Source organism: Indicator indicator, unplaced genomic scaffold (genome assembly GCF_027791375.1).
Source record: "Indicator indicator isolate 239-I01 unplaced genomic scaffold, UM_Iind_1.1 iindUn_scaffold_74, whole genome shotgun sequence".
NCBI lineage: Eukaryota > Metazoa > Chordata > Aves > Piciformes > Indicatoridae > Indicator > Indicator indicator.
In genome coordinates, this window is record NW_026539201.1 from 69,734 (window position 1) to 87,624 (window position 17,891).

General features: G+C 45.4%; 1 protein-coding gene across 4 annotated transcripts in view; it reads left to right on the top strand.

The window, feature by feature from the left end:
* The window catches only part of DAZAP1 (DAZ associated protein 1), a 33,204-nt gene extending 17,667 nt beyond the window's left edge, over positions 1-15,537 (top strand). For 2 of the 4 annotated variants that reach the window (XM_054398650.1, XM_054398651.1), the window contains exons 3-7: positions 4,535-4,688; positions 8,178-8,207; positions 8,683-8,823; positions 10,433-10,615; positions 15,238-15,537. In XM_054398650.1, the coding sequence (XP_054254625.1) occupies positions 4,535-4,688; positions 8,178-8,207; positions 8,683-8,823; positions 10,433-10,615; positions 15,238-15,410 (681 nt within the window). In that variant the 3' untranslated portion in view covers positions 15,411-15,537. Of the gene's footprint in view, positions 1-548; positions 632-4,534; positions 4,689-8,177; positions 8,208-8,682; positions 8,824-10,432; positions 10,616-11,411; positions 11,600-15,237 lie in introns of those variants that run through there. The other 2 variants (XM_054398648.1, XM_054398649.1) reach the window with 2 other exon arrangements.
* Positions 15,538-17,891: the final 2,354 nt, after the last annotated feature.

Genomic DNA, 17,891 nt, shown 5'->3' on the forward strand with positions numbered 1-17,891 from the left:
GAGGGGAATCTATTCCCTAATTGGAAGATGGGAGGAATAAGGGCTGGGAGGAAGTTGCTTTGCAGCTTTTGGGAAACAGGGATCTAGAAGAGGATTTTCTGGGAGACTCAGAGGAGCAGCTTGGCTTTAACCTGCTGGCCCACAAATATTTGGGTACAGATATTTCGATGACTACAGCAGCACTATTTTTTTTTTTCCCTTTTTTTTCTTTCCATAGGTAGCTTAGGACTAAAAATCCAGTTAAACCACGATTAACCCAGCTGGGTCTTGGAAGTTTGCATGTACAAAAACCAAGCTATGAGGCACGAATTTGCCTAATTCCAGGGATTTTAATCCGTTGCGATTTTTCTGCCAATTTGATCTTTTCTTTAGGTTCTTTTCTTTCCTTTCCTTATTTTTTTAATTAAATGATTTGAAGAACTTTTTAACACAAGTTTTGGTTATCTGAAACCCCTGCTTGAACCCTTGGTCCACCCCTAATACTGTTCATCATCCTGTTTTGTGTCACAACACCCTGCTACCTTGATTCACTCTTCGTCGTTGGCTAGGTTTTGGATTTATTACTTTCGAGGACGAACAATCAGTGGACCAGGCTGTCAACATGCATTTTCACGACATCATGGGCAAAAAAGTGTGTAGTTGTAGTTTTATTTTACCTTAAGAAAGAACCAAGTCTTGGGCAACCATCAATTTCACTGGTGAGCCACAAAAAAAAAAAAAAAACAAACCAACAAACCACGCAGGAAGATCCAGGTTCGATTGGGTGGCAGAAGAAGCCGAGGCCAAATTCGAGGCTAAGTCCTTTGAGTTTGCTTAAATGTGAGGGGGGGGGGGAAAAATCTGGGGGCAGGAAGCCCAGAGGAGAGGTCTTGGAAGCCTGAAAAGTCAGGGCTGTGAGCTGTTTTGGTTTGGGTCAGGCCTTGTGTGTACAGACCTGGGTGGGGTGTATTGCTCTGGTTGAGCAGAGCTCTGATGACAACTACCCTGTTGTTGAGAGCCCTGCTTTAGGGCCAGGAGGGTTAAAAAGAAAACAACAAATGAGTTGTTTGATTTTCAGCTGGTTTGAAAAAAACAAAACAAAAAAAAAAGGCAGAATCCCAATGAAATCTGAGTTGTTCAAGGCTTGGTTTCAGATACCACTCCTTCAGATGTGTATTTGCTACTGAAATCCAGAAGCGGTGCAAAGCAACCAATCTTAACCACCATGCAAATAAGAAACTTCAAAAGAAATAGAGCACCATTAAAAAGAAAAAAAACAAACCAACAAAACATCCTGAAGGATTGGTTTTGACAAAAATTGGGTCACTTACTGTGAAACTTTGATACAAACCCACCTACTCTATATAGTATTTAACCACAATGCAGTTAAGTGACCTCTGGTTGTTTCATCTTCATACTGTGTTGTCAGCAAATGGGTGTTTGATAAGGGAGCTTGCTTTGATGTTACTCGACAGGGAACATGGGGTAGAGGGGGAGAGGAAAAGAACCCAGCCCACAAATCTAAAAAGGAAAAGAAATAGTTGCAGGACAGCCAAGTTTTATACCAAAGAAATGAGCTTGAAGGAAAATCAAGAACAGGAGATGGGGGTCGATGCAAAGTTCTTGCAGGTGTGCAGCAGTTCCACAGGCAGAGTTAAAGCTGCTCCAGCTCAGTGGATGGATTTCAAGGGAACAGAAGAGTGCTTTGACTTCCCTGGAATCCATCCACTGTGTCATTCTGCCATTGGCTTTGAAAAGTTTTTCTACCTGCTGACAGTTGCTAAGCAGTCGTTTAGCCAGCCAGGGGTTATGTTCTTACCTAGCAGTGGAATTTTGGTTAATTCAGTCATGGCTAATGGTAGGAATTAGTTGGAGGTGGAGGGGTGAGCTGATTTTCCTCCTAATGGAAGTGAAGAATAGGAAGAAATGTGCAGGTGTGACCCAGAACACCAGGGCATGCTCTCAAATGCTGCTGTGCTCCTACTTGTGAGCAGAGGCGCTGCCAGCAGTCACTTGCCACTGGTATGTGTGTGGACAGCCTTGGATCCATCCTCCATCCTCTCAGCTTTCCCTTGGAATTGCCTTCACCTGACCCAAACCACTTAGCCAAGGAGGTCCTATCACAAAGCACTGTGCTAGGTGGACATGGGACCCAAGAAAGGTTCTGCTGTGATGGTGCTGGGAAAGGATGGAGAGCCCAGTGTGAGCCTTCAGAATGTCACCCTTAAACTGCTGCCTGTCAGTGCTCCTCACAGTTCTCCATTATTTCCTAAACAATCCCAGTACCAAAATGAAATCAGCTATTTTTGCTCCCCCTGCTTCTTTTTTTTTTTTTTAATTTATTTTTTCCCCCTTTCCCCTCTCAATGACACACAGAGCAGGAACACACACACAGTGTTTCCAGCAAGAAACCCCAGAGATGCTTCATTTCTTGGTGCAGGATTTTAAGCTGGCCACTAAAACACCTTGCACAGGGTTAGGTTGGTTTTGTTGGGGTTCTTTTATTATTTATTTTTCACTCCTTGCTTCACTTCAAAACAGGCACTGAAAAATTAATGGAATTTTTCCACATAGATTAACAAGCTCCAGCTATTTTTCCACCCCGCTCCCCTCCTCTCTCTTTTCATTGACTGGTAATGCCTGCTTTAAAAATGGTATCTCCTTTTTGGTAATTAAAAAGGTGCTGAAAACCAATCCGTATGTTGTTGAAAAGGAGAAAGAAAGAAAGAAAGGGGAGAGAAAAAAAAAAAAAAGAATTAAAATTGCAAGAAGGACTCTGCTTTTGTAAGCAATAACTGAATTCCCCCAAGGCAAATGTGTTAAGACTCATTAATTTGAGTCCTTTGAAAAATTCCCTGGGTTCCTCTCTGGCAGGGCCTTCAGCTGACAGAGATTTGGTTACTGTCATGTTTAATGTCCTTGGGGCATCTGTGGTGGTGTGAGGAGGAGGGGGGAGCAAGGCTGGGGTGTGTGGATGGGGGGGAGCTTTGTCCTTGCCTGGTGCCTGCTTCCTGTTTGTTCTTTGACATGAATGGTTTTTAAGACAGAGCAGGAAGAATTCTGAAGGCTCTTTATTTTTTTTTTTTTGTATCCCTTTTCCATACTACTCTAGGCCCCCATTGATGCTTGAGATTTCTTTCTCTTTGTACTCTGGCAGCCAGTAAAATTAATCATAAACGAGAGGAAAGGGGCGGCGGGGTGGGCAACAACAACCACCACCACCAAAAGCTTTAATTCAGCATTCATGCTTGCTGTGAGAGTCATTAAATGAGAATTTTGAGAGAGGAGAGAGAGAGAGAGATTTCTATTGAATGTGCAGCTTATTTGAAGTAGGTCAAAATGCACTTGGAAAACACCAGGATGTTTGGAATCAAAATAAGTTGAGCGCTGTGGCTTTAATTTGAAGAACAGGATGGGGGGGGAGAGGGTTGTCAGTGACTTAACACAGTATGAAGATTTTTTTTTTAATTTTTTATTTATTTGTTTTGCTTCTTATTGACTCAACTGTCCATTTATTTTTATTTGGTTTATTATTTTAATTCTTTTTTATTATTACTTGCATGTTTGGTTTTACTTGTTTTTTTTGTCGTTAGATGTAATATAAGATTCTCTTATCACATCCATTCCCTCTGACATTGTTTGAGTTAAAAATTGAGATTCTTTAAGCGTTAGCCTGGGGAAGGTAAGTTCTTTATCTTCCATTAGACATTTAAATAAAAACCTTTTTTTTTTGTTGTTGTTTGTTTCTTTTTTTTTTAAGTTAAACCAACTGGAAAAAAATATACAAAACCAAGCAAACCAAACAAGCTTTAAAAAAAAATTAAATAAAGAAAGAAAAAAATTAAAATGTGTGTTTCTCAGGTATGAGCAGAGCTAAAATTACACTTAGGTGGGGTGGGGTTAAAGTGTTGACTTCCAAACTGAACCCCCAAAGATGTTGGAATGGTTAAAGCATTAGTACCCTTTTTCAGAGCGAGCTCTTTACTCTTCCCCAACTTGTGATAATTTATTTTTATTGTTTGTTTTATTTATTTTTTTTATTTTTTTAATTGAAAATGTCATTTTCATTCCTGCTTTCGATGTTCAAATGAGTCTAGCAAATAAGTTAAGATGGTTTCTGAAGTGAAGAGCCGTTGTAAGAGGGTACTGCTGTTTTAAGATGGAAAAAAAAAAAAACCAAAACAAAACAACCAACACCACCACAATGCTGTACTCTGAACCAGAAGTGATTAGTAGGATGCCTTTGTGGTTTTTTTGGGGGTTTTTTTGGGGGGGGGGGTTCTTTTGGGAGTTTTGTTTTTTTTTTTTTTTGCACTTGAAATAACCTCAACAGTAGGACTTTTGTAACATCTTGCCAGCAGAGATATTGTACCTGAGAAACATTTCAAATTTTTACTGGCCTTTAAGTTTTAATTAAGTATTTTAGCTGTAAGTCATAAGATGCTAAGTGTAGTCTTTTTAAGTGTTTTTAATTAAGGGTGTGTGTGAGAAAAGGGGCAAGGGGGGTGCAGCCACCTGCACCATCTCTCCTAAATGCTGACTCCTGTTTCTTTAGGTGGAGGTGAAACGAGCAGAACCCCGGGATAGCAAAAGCCAAACTCCAGGGCCGCCCAGTGCCAGCCAGTGGGGAAGCAGGATCATGCCAAGTGCTGCCAATGGCTGGGCAGGCCAGCCTCCTCCGACCTGGCAGCAAGGATACGGCCCTCAAGGTACTGCTTTGGCCAGCTGAGTGGCTGGCACCAGGGTTTTGCCTTTACAGCTGGTTGGGAATTGTCCAGGGAGGTTGTGGATGCCCCTTCCCTGGAGGTGTTCGAGGCCAGGTTGGGTGAGGCCTTGAGCAGCCTGGGCTTGGGGGGAGGTGTCCTTGCCCATGGCAAGAGACCTTAAAGATCACCCAGTTCCAACCTCCTTGTCCCAAGGGGTGATCTTTAAGGTCTCTTCCAACCCAGCCCATTCTAGGAGTCTATGAATTTGGGGCTTGGGCAAGAGATTGTGTTTCCAGAGCTTTTGCTCTGCTGGATTCCTGAGAGCAGAGCTGAAACTCCACATGTGGAGACCTGAGGCTGTTCAGCCTTGGAGAAGAGCAGCCTGAGAGGAGATCTTATTGATGTTCATAAATATCTGAAGGGTGTGGGGGCAAGAAGAAGCTGCCAGGCTTTTTTCAGTGCTGTCCTGTGATAGGACAAGGGGCAGTGGATACAAACTGGAACCCAGGAGGCTCCACCTGAACAGGAAGAGAAACTTCTTCAGTCTGAGGGTGCTGGAGGCCTATAGCAGGCTGCCCAGAGAGGTTGTGGAGTCTCCTTCACTGGATGCCTTTCAAGCCCCCTCTGGATGCCTTCCTGTGTGACCTGTCCCGTGGGTGACTCTGCTTTGGCCAAGGGGGGTTGGGCTTGATCTCCAGAGGTCCCTTCCAAACTCTACCATTCTGTGTGTCTCCTTCCCAACTCTGCTGAGATGGTTCCTTGACTACTTCTCCCAAAAAATATTCATAGGGCAGAATTCAGCAGGTTGTTGCAAGCCTGTATCCCAGGCACTGCTCCACTGTTGGGTTCTGCCTCTCCCCAAACATCATCCCAATGGATTTGGGGAATGCCAGGAAGGCACTGAGGAAGCTCAATTGCTCGAGCTGTGACTTCAGCTGTGGGCTCGGGGCCTGTTTGACACCCTAATGAAAAATCTTGTTGAAATATGGCTTTTCAAGGCTGAGGCAGTTTGAGGGGAAAGCTATAAGTAAGATTTGCAAGGGATGAGAGAAAAACAGATGGCCTTGTCTCGGGGTTTTATTGCTTCATGTAGCCTGGCAAAATAACAAGCAGCTCTGGGGCAAGCAGTGGTGCAGGAGACCATTTGAGACCATTTACTGCATAGCATATTCTTGATTTAGCTTGAACCCTTCAGGGCTAGGAAGCAGCAGCCATGTGTTTTGGGGTTGATGGCTGTAACCAGCTCCCTCCTCCAAAGATGCAGAAGAACAGGATGAATGCTCTGAGTTCATCCAAAGCCAATTTTGATAACCCAGGGGAGAGTTAGGGTGGTAGAGTTGAGTTGCATTTGACAGAAGAGAGTTTGCTTGCTCTGAGAGATGATAGAGTGGGACCCTCAGTAAGTTCAGTGATGATAGGAAACTGGGAGGGGTGGCTGACAGCTCTTGAAGCTCTGCTGCCATCCAGTGAGACCTGGACAGGTTGCAGAGCTGGGCAAAGGAGAACCTCATGAGGTTCAATAAGGCCAAGGGCAGAGTCCTGCACCTGAGGAGGAACACCACCAGGCACTGGTACAGACTAGAAGTCATCCTCCTGCAAAGCAGCCTCATGGAGAGAGACTTTGGGGTCCTGGTGGACAGCAAGTGGGACAGCATGGGCAAGAGGGCAGATGGGGTCTGGGGTGCATCAAGAAAAGTGTGGCCAGCAGGGCTAGGGAGGTTCTCCTGCCCCTCTCCTCTGCCCTGGTGAGACCACACCTGCAATACTGTGGCCAGTTCTAGGCTCCCTAGTTCAGAAGAGACAGGGATGTGCTGGAGAGAGTCCAGCAGAGGCTATGAGGGTGATGAAGGGACTGGAACATCTCTGCTGTGAGGAGAGGCTGAGAGCCCTGGGGCTGTTCAGTCTGGAGAGGAGGAGGCTGAGAGGGGATCTTAGGAATGTCTAAATATCAGAGGGGTGGGTGGCAAGATGAAGGTGCCAGGCTCTTTGTGGTGGTGCCCAGTGACAGGACAAGGAACAGCAGGGATGAGCTGGCACCCAGGAGGAGAAAATTCTTTGGTGTGAGGGTGCTGGAGGCCTGGAACAGGCTGCCCAGAGAGGTTGTGGAGCCTCCTTTCTCTTGAGGGTTTCAAGCCCCATCTGGATGTGTTCCTGGGTGACCTGCCCTGGGTGACCCTGCTTTGGCAGAGGGCTTGGACTGGATGATCTCCAGAGATTCTGATTCTGTAAGAAATTTTCACCTGGGGAGGGGCTGAGGAGAGAGTGTCACTGCTTCATCCACTGCTCCAAGAGCTGGGTCCCTCAGTGGAGGGCTGGTTGCTTTCCCCATGGTGCTTATTAAGTTGAAAAGCTGCAGCTGAGGCTTTGAGGTTCTGCACAGATGTGCTAATCTGCTGCTGTGCAAATGGAGAAGGCAGATTATTGTCAGTGGGGTGATTTGGAGAGAAAACGATAGCTGATCTGCTGGGAAGATTAAACCTAAAGCACAAATGCATTTATCTTTCCATCTTAATGCTGTAGCCAGGGCAGATGATGATGTTTTTATGCTTCAGAAACTTAGAAAATCACTAGGATGAAGCTGGCAGTGCATAAAAAAAAAAAAAAAACAAAACAAACAACACAAAAACCAACCACCACCAAAACCACTTTGGATGTGTCCTCTGATTCTCAGTGTTTCTCTTCTTTATCCTGGTGTCCTGCACTTGGTGTGCTCACAGCACTTGAAAGCTCCAGCTGAGTGGAGTTTGGGGACTGCTGTCTCTCCTCTCCTCTCCTTTATTTGCTAAATGATCCAGAGTAGTCTCTCCAGAATTGCATATTCTGAAATCAATCCATTTCTTGGACCAGAAAAAACAGATGTGGGAGGGACACTGGGAGGATACCCAGCTTGTTCCAGGGCTTGAAGCAGTGATGGGGTGAGAGGGAATGGATTCAAGTTGGAGGAGGGGAGATTTAGACTGGAAATTAGGAAGAAATTCTTGACAGTGAGGGTGGGGAGACACTGGAACAGGTTGGCCAGGGAATGAGGACAGACCCTTGTCACAGTGTCCCCAAGGGGAAGGGGACCCCTGGTACAGGCCAGTACCTGAAGGGCTCCAGGAGAGCTGGGGAGGAACTTTTGACAAGGGCTGGGAGTGCCAGGACGAGGGACAATGGCTTTGAGCTGGGAGAGGAGAGATTGAGAGTGGAGATGAGCAAGAAATTGTTGAGAGTGAGGGTGGGGGAGAGCCTGGCACAGGTTGCCCAGGGAGGTTGTGGCTGCCCCCTCCCTGGAGGTGTTCAGGGCCAGGCTGGATGAGGCCTTGAGCAAACTGAGCTGGTGGGAGGTGTCCCTGCCCATGGCAGGAGGGTTGGAACTGGATAGGCTTTAAGGTCCCTTCCACCCCATTCTATGAATCTGCTTTCTTGACATCCCTCCTGTTTCATTCTAGAGCTCCAGAGTATAAATCACTGGTTTTTTTTTTTTTTTTTTTTTGGTGTGTTCTGTTTCAGGGATGTGGGTGCCAGCTGGACAGGCAATTGGTGAGTACATTATGTGGACTATTCTAAAAGCAAAACCCTCCTGAGGGGGAGGGGAGCAGTTTCTTGAAGAGCTCACAAGAGCTTTGTTAGGTTTCTGTGGTATTTAACCTACATTTAAAAAAAAAAAAAAAGGCAAGCTTGATTGAATTTGTCCTGAATGAGGCAAAGGAGAAGCTGATGTGTTCTTAACCACCCAGTAATGGGACCTGACACAACATCCTGCTCTTGGCAGCCACACTCATTTGTTATCGAGGAATTACATTCTCAGCTGCAATTATTTACAGCAGGGATGCTTGGAGGACAAAATATTTCCCAAAGTAAGAATTCACAGAAGGCTGAGAGTGTGGCTGGAATCTCTCAGCCAGCTTTGCCCCATCTAGAGGATGCTGGTTTAAGCAGCAGCTTTAGGTTTTTAAGCTGGTTTTTTTTTCTGATTTCTTTTTTTGTTTTCCCCCCCCCTCTTTTGTTTTCCTAGGTGGATATGGACCACCTCCCCCAGGAAGAGGAGCTCCTCCACCACCACCACCATTTACCTCATACATAGTCTCTACACCTCCTGGAGGGTTCCCACCTCCACAGGGATTTCCACAGGGCTATGGCACCCCTCCACCATTTAGTAAGTGACCTGCAGGAGCTTGAGTACAGCCCCATCACACCTTTCACTACTCAGCTTTTCCTCATCTTCCTCTGGACTTGGGAGTTGGAACAGGTTGCACAGAGCAGATTTAGATTGGATGTTAGGAACAGATTCTTTACTATGAGGGTGGTAGGACACTGCAACAAGTTGCTCAGGGAGGTAGTTGAGGCTCTGTCCTTGGAGATATTCAGGAGCAGGCTTGACAGGGCTGTGAGCAACCTGATCTAGTGGAGGATGTCCCTGCTGACTGCAGGGGGGGTTGGGTTAGATGAGCTTTGGAGGTCCCAACCAAGCCAAACCATTCCATGATTCTATGATCTCCCCTTAGATGGTTTACCTAGATGACTTAAATAGTTGATTCTAGCTCCTCATAGCTGTTCTTGTCAGTCACTTGGCTTATTTTTCTCTTGGGTGCAGCAGTCTTTTGTGTTCTCTGCTTTAAATCTCTGTGGCTAAACCAATTCAGCTGTTTTGTGGATCCCTGTTCATGACATCTGAGGGAAAAGTGAAGAGATTTACTGCCTGGTGACCTGCTCTAGACACAGGCTGGGATTTTCAGAGAGGCTTAAGGAATTAAGGCCACAACTGGCATTGCAAATGTAAATAGGATTTTGGCACCTACCCTCCTCAGGCCACCATTTGAACAGCCTGGTCCAAAAAAAAAGATTTAAAAGAGAGGGCAGAAAGTAGCACCCAGGTCCCTGGAGGTACTGCTTCTGCTACAGGAAAACTCTTGGTGTGAGATATCTTTTTTTTTTTCTTTTTTTTTCTTTTTTTTAATCCTAAGACCTTAAATAATAAAGCTGCTTCCCCATGGCTCTTGTGTGAGCACACAGAGCTTGGGCCCTAGCTGCATTTTATCCCTTGCTGTTTGCTGATGGTGGCTGCAGCCTTCCTTAGGGCTGAGATCTGCTCTGCTGAGACCCCACCTCGAATGCTGTGTCCAGTTCTGGTGTCTCCAGCACGAGAAGGACACAGAGCTGGTGGAGCAAGTCCAGAGGAGGCCACAAAGATGATCCAAGGGCTGGAGCAGCTCTGCTATGAGGATAAGCTGAGGGAGCTGGGGGTGTTCAGCCTGGAGAAGAGAAGGCTCCAGGGGCACCTTAGAGTTACTTCCCAATAGCTGAAAGGATCCTCCAGGAAGGCAGCAGAGAGACTTTTCCTGAGGGTGTCTGAGCCAGGCCAAGGGGGAATGGTTTGAAGCTGAGGCAGAGCAGGGTTAGAGTGGAGCTGAGGAAGAAGTTCTTCAGTATGAGGGTGGTGAGACTGTGGAACAGGCTGGCCAGGGAGGCTGTGGATGCTTCCTCCCTGGAGCTGTTGAAGGCCTTGAGCAACCTGGTCTAACTGAGAGGCATCCCCTGCCCATGGCAGGAGGGTTTGGAGTAGATGATCTCTGAGCTCTCTTCCAGCTCCAACCATTCTATGATTTGTCATCTTCAGGCTAGGCTGTTGGGGTCCTTTAGCCAGGGTGTAGGAGTGAGTTGCAGTATATTTTATTTTTTCTCAAGTACTTCTCAAGCTCAGCAGGAAGTTGGGGTGGTGCTTATCCCCCTGTCTTTTCATGTCTAATACTTTCTTCCTCTTTCAGGTTTTGGTTATGGTGCTCCACCTCCTCCACCTGACCAGTTTGCCCCCCCTGGAGTACCTCCTCCACCTGCTACTCCAGGGGCAACACCACTAGCTTTCCCACCACCACCACCACCATCTCAGGCAACTCAGGACATGAGCAAACCCCCAACTGCTCAGCCAGAATTCCCTTACAGTCAGTTTGGTAAGTAACTGCATATCAAATAAACTCAGCTTAAGGTTTTTTGTTTGTTTTTTCTCCTCCTCTTCCTGCTTTTCTGTTATCCTGGGGCAGAAAGTCAGTGTTCAGAACAGTCCAGGATGGCAATGCCAGCCACCAGCTCTGAGCCATCCTTAAATCACTCAGGATTCTAGCCAGAAGGGATTTCTTTACTCAACTCTAAGTCACTGCTTGTATGCTGTGAAATAGCCTTCAGAGACTTGAGCACTTAGGTACTGGTTTTGCACTCTCCCTCACTCTGTAGACAAATTTTTTTTGTCTCCAAAAGCTTCACAAAGCTTGCAGTCAACTTTTTTTGTTGTTGATTGAGAATCAGACTTCAAGAGGTGAGCAGTGCAGGGTGTAAGGATGCAAGCTTGCCTGCCTTTTCCTCCCTTCCCTTCTTCCTCTCCTGTCTTCTAGCTCTGTCAGAGGTGTGTAAAGAGAAGTGGTGCTGTATGGATAACTCTGTAGCAGAGAGAAGAGGTGGATGTAGCAAGTTTTAAGGCAGACAAAAACAGTACTACAGGAAGAAAAACAATCCCTGAACTTGTAGACAAGTGTTTGTGCTCCTGAGTAAAATCCCTGCTCTTCCTCCCTGCAGGAGCCAAGAGGGAATTCTTACCTTGTCCTTCCACTCAGTCCTGCTTTGGAGCTCCAAAGAGCTCTTTGTGGCCTACTGCTGGTTTGTTTTTTCCTTTTGGCATTGTAATTGATCCTTTTTTTTTTTTTCTTTTTTTTTTTTTTTTAACCTCTGACGTGAACTTTTGGCACTTCCAAGGAATCAGACACCAACACCACACATGGAGAACTTGATTCAAGTTGTTGGTGCCTGTCTGCTTCCTTAGGAAGTGCCTGCAGAGGCTGTTGTGAAATGAAAACTTCAGCAAACGATTTAAATAGGTAACTGCTCCAAGTTGCAAATATGTAAGTCAGCCTCTGAAGGAAGCTGAACCTTTCAGATGTGTGTTCACAAGGCAAACACCACCTCATGCTGATGAATCTGGAATGCTTTTCAATTTCTTTGTTGCTTTCATAGACAGCTTTGCCCTTGTGACTCCAAAGGAAAGCTTGGTTTGTTTTTTTTTTTTTTTTCCTTGTCTTGCCAGAACCTGGCTCTTTGCAGGCTCCTTTGGAAGCAGGGTGGGGTGGACCCTAGGAAATAAAACATAAATCCTGCACAATCATTTTATTTTTTTTTCTTTTTTTCTTCAGTTGGGATGTGTTGGAATTTCAGGAGGAATTTCCAACATTGTACAAAACTCTGGGGAGGAGGATTCCAGAGTGATTGGGGGCTGTGTGGTGCCACTTTGCCTCTTTGGTGTGTTTTAGGAAGCCTTTTTGCCAGGGAAATATTTTGTGCGTCTCTGCTTTTATGGCAGGGGGTTGGAACTTAGATGATCTTTAAGGTCTCTTCCAACCCAACCCATTCTATGATTCTCAGTCTCTGAAGCTGGGGAGGGGAGGAAGAGGTGTGCACAGTAGTGCCTTTGGAGGAGGAAGGTTTGGAAGGTTTGAAGCACAACTGCAGTTAGTCTCACCTCGAGAGTGCTTGTGGAGCCTGAAGGCTGTTCCGAGTCCAAGTGCTACCAGGGGTTAGAGGTATTTGCCACGCTCCAGAGGTCACAAAGCTGTGTGTAATACCTTGTAAACTTTCCAAGAGCTTCAGCCCTTGGTGTTGATCACAGCTGAGCCAGCCAGCAGCGCTGCTGTCCAGTGGGGCAGAGCTGGCTTGCATCTGCATGAATTTACATAAATGGGCTTGAAAGAGGCACTGAGTTCTCAGTCGTCACCCTGGCTCCACCAGCACCTTAGATGCTGCTGCTCTTGTTTCCAGCCAGGACGAAAATGTAAAAGAGAAATAAATTAAATGAAACAATTAAGGTGGGTGATGCCTCCCTCACCCTGAACAATTATCTCTGCACAGGGCTCTCTGGGGGTTCGTCACCCTGCTCTCCTCATTTCTTACTAGGGCTGGGTTCCTATTCTCAAGACCCTTCAGGCTACGCGCCAATACTTTGTTTACACTCTTATGGTCAGGCTGAGCAGTGAGAAGCCTTAGGTAGGTGGTGCCTCTTTACAACCAATCCTTGCTATATCTGCCTTGGGGAACATTAATTTGTGTTTCTTGCAGGGTCTTTTGTTTGGTTTAGTTTGGTTTTTTTGGGGGTTTTGTTGTTTGGTGTTTTAAGAGGGTGGGGGTGGAACAACGTGGCTCAAATGTGGATTTGTGCTGAGCAAGGGGCAGTACAGCTCTTGATGTTCTTTAGCTGGCTGAAGTGAAAACTCATCACTGAAGGACAAATGACATTGCTGCCCTGGTGAGGTTTTATACCCTGTGGAATCACCAAACTGTGCTCAGGACACTACAAACCCTTCCTGCTGGGCACAGCCCCTTGGTGTTGGTGCCAAACCAAGAGCTACAGCAGGAGTTGAGCCAAGCCTGGGGGGGGGGAAGAAGGCAACACATGGAAAATGTCTGGCTGGTCAGGTTTCCTTCGTGTTAAACAAGATGAGAAGTGTGGTTTCCACCACAGGATGCTGAAACTCTGCAGTGTACAGTGAGAATAACTGGATTTTTTTTTTTTCCTTTCACTGCTCAGAGCCTCACCCCTTGGCAAACAATCACTTTGTGGTTTGGGTTGCCTGCTTATCTCTGCTGGAAAAAAAAATGATGGGATTAGCATTTTGAGCTAATAAAGGCTTGTGATAGATGTATTTTAATGCTCATTAGTGGTAGCAAGTCCTGAGAGACAGGCAGAGCTTGAAATTGAAATGCTGGAGATATGCTAAGAGACTTTGTTTTTGGATTAAGAGAGTTTAAACCTGCTTTAAGCCTGCACAGAGAGAAGCAGAACTGCAGTATCGTCCTTAGGAGCTTGGGGTTCTTCATTCATCCTTCAGAGCAGAGCCTTCTGCTGGTGGCACTGTTAGGATCAGGAGTTGTATTAATTGTGGGCACTTCCTTCAACCTTCTTGATATCAGCTCGAGTTGTCTGTCGTGCTGGCAGCGAGAATTTAGCAAGTCTTTTGTCTTCACCTTTTCTCCCTGTCCCCAAACTCTGCTCACTCTGGACCTATCCTGCCCCTGGTCCTTGGTGTGGACATGCTGCCAAGCGAGGCAGGCAAAGGGCAGCGTGGCAGGAGGGAGGGAGAAGTGCTCAGCTCCTCAGAGTGAGGAGGAACAAGAGAAATGTTAACTTAGGTAAGCTCCAGCTGAGACACAGCACCCAGCCAGGCCTAAATTCTGGGGTCTCCAGTACAAGAAAGGACATGGAACTGTTGGAACAAGTCCAGAGGAAGCCACGAAGATGATCAGAGGGCTGGAGAACCTCTCCTATGGGGACAGGCTGGGAGAGTTGGGGCTGTTCAACCTGGAGAGGAGAAGGCTCCAGGGAAACCTTGGAGCAGCCTTCCAGTACCTGAAGGGGCTCCAGGAGAGCTGGGGAAGGACTTTTGACAAGGGCTGGGAGGGACAGGATGAGGGACAATGGCTTTGAGCTGGGAGAGGAGGGGAGATTGAGCCGGGAGATGAGGAAGAAATTCTTCCCAGTGAGGGTAGGGAGAGATGAACAATTTGCCCAGGGAGGCTGTGGCTGCCTCCTCCCTGGAGGTGTTCAAGGCCAGGCTGGATGAGGCCTTGAGCCATCTGGGCTGGTGGGAGGTGTCCCTGCCCATGGCAAGGGGTTGGAACTGGCTGATCTTTAAGATCCCTTCCAACCCAACTCATTCTATGGATCTGGGTGCAGGTGGGTCAGGAGGGATGTGGAGCAGGGCTGTGGGGTCTCACACCGACTGGGTCAGCAGCATTGGCCACCTGCTGCAGCAGCTCTGGGTGTTGGAACAGAGCTTTGTGTTGTGAGCTTGCAGCAAACACTTCACCTGCCCCCACGGGCAGCTCAGGGAAGGATCTTCATCTTTTGGAGCAAGGAATCTTCTGTCCTAGAGGATGTATCATGGTGCAGTGGTCACAACCTGCTGGGTTCTGCCTGGCCAGCTTTGCCCCCTGAGGTTTTAATTTGCATTGTTGTGAGTTGCATAGTCCTTGAAAGAGGGAGGTAGGTTGGTTAGTTAAATATTTCTGCTCTTTGAAAGGGGGCTGAGGGTTGTCTTCTCCAGCCTTGTCTTTGCAGCAAAGCAAGCTGCTGGCTGCCCTGGGAAGATGCTGAAGCTGCCTGAGCTTCACACTAAAGGAGCTGCTGGGACAACTCAGAGAAAACTTCTCACTACATCTTCATCTCTGCTGAACCTGACAGAACCAGTTTACAGCCAGTGGAAAAAAAAAAAAACAACCCCCAGAAACCCCACTCAGAACAAGCTGTGACAGCAAAGCCTACCAGGCCAAGGCCACCTCAGGGTTCCAGGCAGCGATGGTTGAAGTGCCAGCCTGGGTTGGGGTTACCTCAGAAGTGACTTCTGCCATTTCTGCCCACTTCAGTTCTGCTTTTTTGCTCATTCCTACTCTTGAAAAGGTCAAGAACTGCAAGCAGCTGCCCAGCCCAGGTGTTGGCCGCGCATGGAGGGGAGGGAGAGGTGGCAGCTTTTGGCTTTACACCGCTGATGCTCAGGAGCTGACTCTGCCTTTTTCCTCGCTCTTCCCTCCTCAGGGTATGGACAAGACTTGAGTGGTTTTGGACAAGGTTTCTCTGATCCCAGCCAGCAACCCCCTCCTTATGGAGGGCCCTCGGTGCAGCCATCCAGCGGCCCCCCGGCCGGCGGAAGTGGGTTTGGACGAGGACAGAACCATAACGTGCAAGGATTTCACCCCTACAGGCGCTAGCCTGGGGCTGGCAATCAGGGAATTCTGTCCACAGGGATGTCTGGCACCAGCCCAACCCAGGAATCCCAGACTTCTGAACTTGTGACAATCACATACTTGATGGAAGAAAAAAAAAAAATACAAAAACAAAAACCTAACAACCTTTTTTTTTTTTTTTTCCTCCCCTCCCTTTTGTTTTGGTTTTCCTTTTTTTGTTTTTTCTGCTTGGTTTGGGGGGGAGGGTGGGAGAAAGGCAGCTCCTGGAGGCAGAGCTGTGGGTGTTTGGACTGCAGTTTTTTTAATTGAATCTTTTTCTTTTCTCTATCCCTTCAGCACAAATAAAGAAAAAAATGTCACTGGTTCAAACTACAGGGTTTTAAAAATGTCTTCAGCTTTAATTCAGATCTTCAGGTTTCTCTTTTTTTTTTTTTTCCCCTTTTATGGCTTTTATATTATTTTTTCCCCTCTATTTTATTTTTCCCTTCCTTTATTTTATTTTTCCCTTCCTTTATTTTATTTTTCCCTTCCTTTATTTTATTTTTCCCTTCCTTTATTTTATTTTTCCCTTCCTTTATTGTATTTTTCCCTTCCTTTATTGTATTTTTCCCTTCCTTTATTGTATTTTTCCCTTCCTTTATTGTATTTTTCCCTTCCTTTATTGTATTTTTCCTTCCTTATTGTATTTTTCCTTCCTTATGTATTTTTTCTCCCTTCCCTTACTTTTTTCCCCTTCCTTTATTTTTTCCCTTTCTTTATTGTATTTTTTCTCTTCATTTTATTTTTCTCCCTTCCTTTAGGTGTTTCCCCTTCCCTTTAGGTTTTTTCCCCCCTTCCCTTTAGGTTTTTTCCCCCCTTCCCTTTAGGTTTTTTCCCCCCTTCCCTTTAGGTTTTTTCCCCCCTTCCCTTTAGGTTTTTTCCCCCTTCCTTTAGGTTTTTCCCCCTTCCCTTTAGGTTTTTTCCCCCCTTCCCTTTAGGTTTTTTCCCCTTCCCTTAGTTTTTCCCCCTTCCTTTAGGTTTTTTCCCCCTTCCCTTTAGGTTTTTCCCCCCTTCCCTTTAGGTTTTTCCCCCCTTCCCTTTAGGTTTTTCCCCCCTTCCCTTTAGGTTTTTCCCCCCTTCCCTTTAGGTTTTTCCCCCCTTCCCTTTAGGTTTTTTCCCCCTTCCTTGTTTTTCCCCCTTCCTTAGGTTTTTTCCCCCCTTCCCTTTAGGTTTTTTCCCCCCTTCCCTTTAGGTTTTTTCCCCCTTCCCTTAGTTTTCCCCTTCCTTTAGGTTTTTTCCCCTTCCCTTATTTCCCTGATTTTGATTTTTTTTCTCTATTTTTTCTCTTTTTTCCTTTCTTTTTCACTTTTTTCTTTTCCCCATTTTTATTTTATTTTATTTTCTTTTCCAGGATTTTTTTCCTTTTTTTTCCCCCCTTTTTTTTCCCTGTTTCTTTTTTATTATTATTTTTTTCTTATTATTTTCCTCTTTCAGGGGTTTTCTTTTTTTCCTGCTTGTGTTTTTTTTTTTTTTTTTCCCTCTTTGTTTTAGTTTGTTTTATTTTCTGGGATTTCTTCCCTTTTTTTTTTTTTTCTTTTTTTTTAACTTTCTTTTTTACTTTTTATTTCTTTTTTTTTCTTGCTTTTTTTTCTTTCTATTTTTTTCCTTTTTTCTATTATCCCTTTATTCTTTTTTTTTTTTAGTTCCTCTGTTTCCTTTCAGTTCCAAATTGCTTTTTCGTTTTTTTTTCCCCCTGAGCCTTTTTGTTTTTACCGTATATTGTAAACTTTTATGTTTAAAAGAAAGAAAGAAAAAAAAAAAGATATATTTACATTTACAGATTGTGGAATTTTTAAGAGAAATTTTCTACTATGTATGCTGGCTTATTTTTTAATTTAACACAGGGTTTCCTTTAGCGCTGTGGGAAGCAAGGGCGAGCTGCAAACCCACCCATCCCTTTTCCTCCCAACATCAGCCCCTGGGCTTCAGAAACTCTGGGAGATAAAAAGAAAAAGAAAAAAAGAAATCTACTGAGTGTGATTTGTTCTTTTTTTTTTTTTTTTTTTTTTGGGGGGGGGGGGTTTGGTTCTTTTTTTGGCTGTTTTGTTACTTGGTGGTGCAGAGCTGGTGACAAAAAAAAAAAAAGGTTGGGTGCAGCCTCAGTCGCTTCTTTTGGGTGGTGGGGAGGAGGAGGTAGCTTCTGTGCTTCGAATGCTTCCCAGTCCTCTGTGGGGTTTTGGTAATGGAGGGGTTAATGGAGGCCTTGTTAAGATGTAGATTTCCCTCAGGCAAAAAAAAAAAAAAAAAAACAGAAAAAAAAAGGTTTAGGTGCATTTTGCACTAACCAGTGATCACCCCTGGTTTGAATAAAGAAAAGTACCTTTGAATTAGAAACTCAAGCCTGTCTCCGTTTTTGGGTAGGGTTTGGGGTTTGTTTGTTGTTGGTTGTGTTTTGGTTTTGTTGTTTGTTTGTTTTCCTTGGACCAAGTTTCTTGTGAATTTTGGGAGAGTTTCCTGAGAAAGCAG